The 8260-nt window shown below is 41.3% G+C and overlaps 1 protein-coding gene across 2 annotated transcripts; it reads right to left on the bottom strand.

The window, feature by feature from the left end:
- Nucleotides 1–3292: 3292 nt before the first annotated feature.
- LOC143527196 (uncharacterized) lies at nucleotides 3293–6816 on the bottom strand. 2 transcript variants are annotated; one of them, XM_077022245.1, is made up of 11 exons: nucleotides 6692–6816; nucleotides 6338–6617; nucleotides 6044–6171; nucleotides 5846–5965; nucleotides 5705–5752; nucleotides 5534–5565; nucleotides 4592–4652; nucleotides 4420–4470; nucleotides 4140–4204; nucleotides 3889–4042; nucleotides 3293–3781 (listed from the first exon to the last, which is right to left on the bottom strand). In XM_077022245.1, the coding sequence occupies exons 1-11, from the start codon at nucleotides 6770–6772 to the stop codon at nucleotides 3509–3511; spliced, it is 1293 nt and encodes a 430-aa protein (XP_076878360.1). In that variant the 5' UTR covers nucleotides 6773–6816; the 3' UTR covers nucleotides 3293–3508. The 2 variants fall into 2 exon arrangements, 1 of the variants encoding a protein (XP_076878360.1); XR_013134051.1 differs by lacking the exons at nucleotides 3293–3781; nucleotides 3889–4042; nucleotides 4140–4204 and adding an exon at nucleotides 4285–4326 and having other exon boundaries at nucleotides 5534–5614.
- Between the last annotated feature and the right edge of the window lie 1444 nt (nucleotides 6817–8260).

Raw genomic sequence — 8260 nt, 5'->3', positions numbered from 1 at the left:
ATGTAGTCTTCCTCGTAGTCATATTAAAAAAATTCCATACAGGACTCGCCGTTTTATCCCAACTTTTGTTGTCATAATTGTGCAGGCTAACATAGCGAGCAGGAGCTCTAAACAAGAGACGTGACGGACCATGATGTGTCGTACGCTTCTGTCAGCTAATATAAAACTAATAGTGAAAAAAATCGATCTCATATCAGTTCACAAGTCACAAAACTGACAAACACGAAAATGAAGGGTATCCTATCTATAATTTCAGCACGTTTTAGTTTTCTAAACATGTAATATAGTTATAGTTAGTTATCGTTTTTTTCTTTTAATTACCGTTATTATTGATTTCAGTTAACGAAAATGTTTTTTCAATATTAGTTTTCGTTTTTTCGTTCGTTTTCTTTAACGATTATAACCTTGATACACACACACACACACACACACACACACATACACAGTCCTTGTGTGACAGGTAGGACCCGTCTAATGGCATTCAGTTCCCCTCCAGACCGTTTAGTGGTAACACCCACAGTGTCGGGGGTTGACACTTGTCGCTACCCAATCCAAACCGGAAACCCAATTTTGACTGCGCATGCGCGGAATTGTACGTCATTTCCGATAAGTCTTACGGCTGCTGCTGCACGAATACGGCATACCCAATTTGGACTACGCATGCGCGTCAAACTAGACACTTGAATTGGAATATTTTACAATAAAAACGCGTGAAAACCAATGCTATGATAAATGCTTATATGTGCATTCGTTATAATTATTACCTTAGTTTTAAAAATATTTTTAAAGTTTTAAATATATATTTTTAAATACTTATAAAATCAGCATTCCAAATAATTTTGTAATAATTTTGTTGCTTTAACCCAGGGGTCGGCAACCTATGGCACGCGTGCCACCGTTGGCACGCCGAGGCATAATCACTGGCACGCAGCACGCTGGACCAGCATCAGCAAAAAAATGATAAATTAATATAAATTATTATATTAATGGATTATACTTTCGCGAGTGACCGTAGCGCGCGACTCCGCACGCACACCTCGCGCGAACGGCGGAGGCGTTTATACTTGGCGATCGATCGCGATATAATGCTTAATGCTTAATCCATTTACACCTCCCCTCCGCTAACAATTTACACTCGCCACACAACCCCCCCCCCCCCCCCCCCCCCCCGGTCAACAATTTAAATTCGCCGCCACAGTGGCACACTCATTGACTAGACATGTTAAAGTTGGCACGCCATGTCTCAAAGGTTGTCGACCCCTGCTTTAACCCATTGAGAGCGTGCTTCTCAATAATTTGACATTATTTCTAGATTAAATACCATAAATCATAACCTATACTACCCAAAGCTACAGAAATGTTGCATATTTAGCTTTGTTTATTCATGCTTACTAAAAGAGTTTGTTTGTTTATTTGGTTTCATTTAACATCACTATTAATGGCCACTAATTTAACCTAAAGCATGTCCTAAACATCTATACTAAAAAAGTATAATCTGTATCAGGAGGAGTGTTTGGTCACTAGGGAACAATACAAAAAAAACAGACAGTACCTTATTAACATTTAGATATTGTGTGTGTGTGTGTGTGTGTGTGTGTGTGTGTGTGTGTGTGTGTGTGTGTGTGTGTGTAGTTTAAAAGCTCATTCAGGATTCAAAAGTGTTTATTGTCACAGAAGTCCATCATATGTAATACACTGCTCAAAAAAATAAAGAGAACACTTAAACAACACAATATAACTCCAAGTCAACCACACTTCTGTGAAACCAACCTGTTCAGTTAGGAAGCAACACTGATTGTGAATCAATTTCAACTGCTGTTGTGCAAATGGAATAGACAACAGGTAGAAATGAGAGGCAATTAGCAAGACCCCCCCCCCCCCCCCCCCCCCTATAAAGGAGTGGTTCTGCAGGTGGGGAACACAGACCACTTCTCAGTACCTATGCTTTCTGGCTGATGTTTTGGTCACTTTTGAATGTTGGTGGTCCTTTCACACGAAGCATGAGACAGACTCTACAACCCACACAAGTGGCTCAGGTAGTGCAGCTCATCCAGGATGGCACATCAATGCGAGCTGTGGCAAGAAGGTTTGCTGTGTCTGTCAGCGTAGTGTCCAGAGGCTGGAGGCGCTACCAGGAGACAGGCCAGTACACCAGGAGACGTGGGGGAGGCCGTAGGAGGGCAACAACCCAGCAGCAGGACCGCTACCTCCGCCTTTGTGCAAGAAGGAACAGGAGGAGCACTGCCAGAGCCCTGCAAAATGACCTCCAGCAGGCCACAAATGTGCATGTCTCTGCACAAACAGTTAGAAACCGACTCCATGAGGATGGTATGAGGGCCTGACGTCCACAGATGGGGGTTGTGCTCACAGCCCAACACCGTGCAGGACGCTTGGCATTTGCCAGAGAACACCAGGATTGGCAAATTCTCCACTGGCGCCTTTTGCTCTTCACAGATGAAAGCAGGTTCACAATGAGCACATGTGACAGACGTGACAGTCTGGAGACGCCGTGGAGAGCGATCTGCTGCCTGCAACATCCTTCAGCATGACCGGTTTGTCAGTGGGTCAGTAATGGTGTGGAGTGGCATTTCTTTGGAGGGACGCACAGCCCTCCATATGCTCACCAGAGGTAGCCTGACTGCCATTAGGTACCGAGATGAGATCCTCAGACCCCTTGTGAGACCATGTGCTGGTGCGGTTGGCCCTGGGTTCCTCCTAATGCAGGACAATGCTAGACCTCATGTGGCTGGAGTGTGTCAGCAGTTCCTGCAAGATGAAGGCATTGAAGCTATGGACTGGCCCGCCCGTTCCCCAGACCTGAATCCGATTGAGCACATCTGGGACATCATGTCTCGCTCCATCCACCAACGTCACGTTGCACCACAGACTGTCCAGGAGTGGGCGGATGCTTTAGTCCAGGTCTGGGAGGAGATCCCTCAGGAGACCATCCGCCACCTCATCAGGAGCATGCCCAGGCGTTGTAGGGAGGTCATACAGGCACGTGGAGGCCACACACAATACTGAGCCTCATTTTGACTTGTTTTTTATTGAGCAGTGTACAACTGTGTTTAATCTATTAACTTGTATAACAATACATGTGTAACTGCAATGTGTTTTGGAGAAAAAAATTGGCATTTATGTTGGTGTGACGGGCAGGGTGAGCGAAATAAAATGGAAGCGATCACGCCAAAAGTATGGTTTAATGAAGAAAGTGCGCAAACCAAAAACCCGTGACTTGGATCCGAATTAATGATATAATAACCAGCGGTCAACTGGTACAAAGACAAGACATATATAGACGAACAAACGACCCTCAGGTGGGACGGATCACGGGCTCCGCCCACCTGAGGGACGCACACAACACAACGATTACAGGACAGCTGCCGCTGTAGACGGGGGCGACCAGTAGGGGGCCTGCCGTACCGTGACAGTGGGGTTAAAAAAAAAAAAGAAGCCACGACTTTATAATAAAAGAAAAAAGCTTTTTGAAAACAACAACAAAATACAACTACAAAAACATTGAATTAACCTTAAGGCCCATTAGATCAGCACAATTACAAAGAAACGTTTCCATGTCCTCCTGGAGTTCAAAAGTAAAGGTAAATGGATCCCTTGACTCCTCACATCCATTCTCAAGCTCACTCAAAGCCTCAAGAGCATTCTGTTGATCCTCAGCACTCATTTTCATCACAGCAGGCTCAGTCACCTTCCCAGCAAAAAGTTCTGTGTGGCTGTGAATCCAACACAAAGCTCTTTTGAGGTCCCTCATGATGCGTGGTTGCTATATGAAATAAAGAAAATCCCCAAAAGCAATACGTTAAAAAGAATATTTGGTAGGTGACTTTTATATACTTTTATATTCAATACGTCAAATAAAACATAACTTACGTTGCTGTTATTTTTTGCAGTGCTGTCACTTTCAGCTAGTCCATCTGACTGAAGTGGACCAACAGTGGACCTTGGCACCCTGAAGAGAGGCTCCAAGTTCCCCTTTAGTAAAAGAGGGGCTTCTTCTGCCCAGTAGGCAAACCTCTGTCCATGTCTTGGGGTAAAATTAACATCATTTTAAACAACCAAAAATTTACATAAATAAAAACTTACATAAATACTAAAAACATTACCACTAATGTAATTCATACCCCTCGATGGAAAATCTCTCCATCAGCTGAACACACCACCATCGACGGATTAGTGGCATATCACTCTTTAAACAAAAGCATGGCAACAGTCAAATTTATTAGTAGTTTGATTACGGAGTTGGTTAAATGTGCTTAGACTTACCTCTGTGAAGGTACATGAGGCAGAGGTGCAGAGGCACAGTGCATACTAATATACATTAAAAAAAAACCCAATAAATTTACAGTAACGGTAAACAGTAACTTTTATACAAGAAAGTGTAGAAAAATTACACATTTTTACCATCAACATAAAGATGCCACAGGAATCTGGTCCAGTCTGTCGTGGAAAGTTCTGGAGAAATGGATGTCGCTTTTATATGAGTTAGTTAAAGCTACAGCATTAAGTAATAAAATGGATGAAATAAGAAATGTGTAACCACATGATTTCCACAGTTATACACATTAAAACTTACTTTAATGTCTTTTCCTGTTTTCTCAGTCCAGGGGTTAGGATCAATTAAGCTTGCAATTGTTCTGGCAATACAGAAAAAAACACAATCATTTTATCTGTAAATAAATGATCATTGTGGAAGCCTAAGAACGAGGCTTTGCATGAATGCTGTAGCGTTTGAACAAGGCTGTGCTGAAACCTAATGCCTGAGAACAAGGCTGCACATAAACCTAGAGCCTAAGAACAAGGCTCTGTCTGAAATCTGTTTCCTAAGAATGAGGCTCTGCTTGAAACGCGGAACAAGAACCACCTAAAACTCGGAGCCTGAGAACGAGGCTCTCGCAAAACCTTAGACACACGAACAAGTTTGTCTCCAAAACAGTGTTTTTTCACTGCATAGCTGTTGAGCTACTAGCTTCTCGCTAACTGGCAATTTCTGTAAGATGCTTTTAAATATTGGTTGATTAATGTTTAAATTTTTTTCCCCACCTGACCCCCCCACCCCCCTCCCTCCTTTAATGTCACTTTTTGGGCAAAAATATGAAAAACACTGCCTTAGGACAAAGTCAAAACAGTTATTCTTAATTTCAACCTAAATACTGTTTTGTAGACATCATCTCCAAAGCCATTTGGACGAAGAGAATCAAGAAAAAAAATTTCCCTCTGTGGTACTAATATCACCTGAAATTCATATTTCCAAAATAAATATAAAACAATAAACCAACTTCCAACGAAAGCTAAAATCAATGTTTCAAAACTGCACTCAACACAGAGTAAATATTGATCTGCTTGATCCTGCTGCCTACTCCAGGAAGGAAAAAGAATGGCATCTTTTGACCTGATGCTTTCCTGGTAGTAAAGGGAACGTACAAACATTGGCACGGTCAGATGCAACACTGCATACACATCTTATCCTAAAAATAGCTCTCATTAGTAGTAAAAGAAATACCGCAACTAAACCTACCGGCAAACTGAGCTGTGGGTCTGCATGTTTGTCTTTCCATGTAGCAACAACGTAGAGGTCCGAAATATAAACATCTTTTCCCTATACAGTACAAAGATTACAAATATGTCCAAATGCAAAATAAAGAGATATTTAGGGAGCCTCAGTATTAAAAATAGGACAAGCAGTTACGTGTTTCCGTGCTGCTTCTTCCACAATCCTAAGGCATGCATTTCCAATCTGGAAATGATCACAGACAACAGTTTTGATGATACAAGTCATGTGTATAGGATAAATTTATACACCAAGATGTGTCACATTTAAAATGCTCACATTTGACTCCATGCACCGACTCAATCCCAGGCTCCAAAAGTCCTCACGTGTCAGACAGGTAACACCATCCTTCACGATCAGTTCATTTGATGGACGGTTAATATCCAGGACATAGTGAAGCTAAATATCAAGATCAACAACTGTAAGTGATCAACATGACAATAAAATGTAACACTGCAGAATGGACACACTGCTAACCAGCTCATCTTGAAGAGGGTTCAGGTGTTTCTCCCAATGCAGACCCGAGAGAGCATATGGGTGTTCCACCTGCCATTCCAGCTGAGGATAGCAATGGTCCCGCAAATATGTCCTCTCAGTCGGTACATCTGATAGTACGAAAAGTGACACTGTGTATCCATGTTGCCTCATGCAAGATAATCAGTCAATGGAATGGTTCTGTATTTAATAATGTCTTAACTCTCATCTTGTTTTGTAATATACACGATTCATATTTTTTCCATAAAATTTTCATTTTGTATTTCTAACACTTACTTGTTAATCTGTTATATGGTCGAAGTCTAGATATGTTGACCTTCTGGACCGAAGAGACACCCTTTTGCAGAGTGGCTACACCTTTTGATGAAACGTCCAACACAGTATATGGTCCTTGGTGCAGACTTCCAAGACTGTCTCCAGTGCGGCGCTTCTTAGAGTCGTGGGAAATAAGAACCTCGTCCCCAGTGTTGGCTGCAAATACCTTGGCAGACTTTTGCTTCCGGTCTCCAAAGGTCTTTTGCTGCTTCCTCTGCGCTGCCTCTATATTGCTAAGGACCTACAAAAATAATCACTCATAAAACAACACATGTACAACAGTAACAAAGATTATGGTAAAGTTTTTATGCAAACCTTTTCATTAAGGATCTTCATTTCTGTAACTTTCCCATTAATGTCATCTTCTGGGTCAGCAACCTCAAAGTCATCTCCCATAGGAGAGGCATTAATGACTTCAGGCAGACGAGGGTGCCGGTGAAACATCAGAAAATAGGGGCTGTACCTGGTAGAACTCTGGAAATAAAATTGCAATAAAAAAAGAAAGAAAAAAAAAACACAAAAAAGTTTACACTGTTATTTGCTATAATAATTAACTTTTAATTCACAGACTTATAATCATTCCATCCTTTTAGGTTGATATTATAGACATAATTTTATGTATGCAAACCTGCTTGGCAGTGTTGATGCCATATACCACAGCTGGTAGGTGAATGTCCCAGTCATTGTGATTCTCATTTACATATTTTCTCAGAGCACGTTTGATGTTTTGGTTTGTCCGTTCATCCTGTACATATTAATCTGTGAGTAAACACTGTAGCAACAATACATAAAAAGCACACAAATATAGTACAAGTTACCTGGCCATTGGTCTGAGGATGATAGGCACTGGACACAGCGTGTTTAATATTCATCATTGTGAATATTTGGTCATTGAGCTGTGGACAAATTAGATTTAATATATTTTCAGATTTAAACATTGCACTGCATGTAAAGCAAAGACAATACAGGTAAAGGAAAACAATTTATATTTAAAGTGTGACAAAGTCCTTACCCCATTGACAAACTCTTTGCCTTGGTCTGTGATAATTTTCCTGGGCATACCAAACATGTACAACTTGTTAATCATCACCAAGGACACCTCACTCGCTGTTTTTGATTGCAGAGGCTCAGCAATAACCCATTTTGTATATAGGTCAGTCATGGTCAAAGCATAAATGTTACCATGTGCAGTTTTGGGTAGTGGTCCAATTAAATCCAAGCCAAGTACAGTTGTGATCAAATTTATTCAACCCCCACTGAAATAAAGTGTTTTGGCCAGTTTGACATTGATTTTGATCATTTCAGTCATCTTATTTACAATTATATCAAAGAGGCACTTATAAATTAGACAAACATAACATAATATTTATGATGGAATAACCACAAATGTCTTTACTGTGCTCACATCATTATCAGTTTTATTCAACCCCCTAGTGACATTATTTTTTAGTACTTAGTACAACATCCTTTTCCAGTTATGACAGCTTTCAAGCGTGAAGCATAGCTTGACACAAGTGTCTTGCAGCGACCTATGGGTATCTTAGCCCATTCTTCATGGGCAAAAGCCTCCAGTTCAGTCACATTCTTAGGCTTGCGCACTGCAACTGCCTTCTTTAGGTCCCACCAGAGGTTCTCAATTGGATTTAAGTCTGGTGATTGCGATGGCCACTCTAGAATGTTCCAGCCTTTCATGTTCAACCATGCTCTAGTGGACTTGGATGTGTGCTTCGGATCATTGTCCTGTTGGAAGGTCCAACGTCTCCCAAGCCGCAGGTTTGTGACTGACTCCATCACATTTTCCTCCAAGATCTCCTGGTACTGAAGGGAATTCATGGTACCCTGCACACGTTGAAGCTTTCCTGTACCATTAGAAGCAAAACAGCC

The sequence above is a fragment of the Brachyhypopomus gauderio genome, chromosome 1, assembly GCF_052324685.1.
Source record: "Brachyhypopomus gauderio isolate BG-103 chromosome 1, BGAUD_0.2, whole genome shotgun sequence".
NCBI lineage: Eukaryota > Metazoa > Chordata > Actinopteri > Gymnotiformes > Hypopomidae > Brachyhypopomus > Brachyhypopomus gauderio.
Note: the sequence above shows the minus strand (reverse complement) of the source record. Positions and strands in the feature narration are given on the sequence as shown.

Excerpts from the sequence above, each read along its gene's own strand:
- LOC143527196 (XM_077022245.1), bottom strand. The coding sequence starts at position 6,772 with ATGGGAGATGACTTTGAGGTTGCTGACCCAGAAGATGACATTAATGGG. Across the intron at positions 5,566-5,704 it reads AAGAAGCAGCACGGAAACAC|ACAAACATGCAGACCCACAG; the intron begins GTAACTGCTTGT and ends CTACATGGAAAG. Across the intron at positions 4,471-4,591 it reads AAACAGGAAAAGACATTAAA|AACTTTCCACGACAGACTGG; the intron begins GTAAGTTTTAAT and ends CCATTTCTCCAG.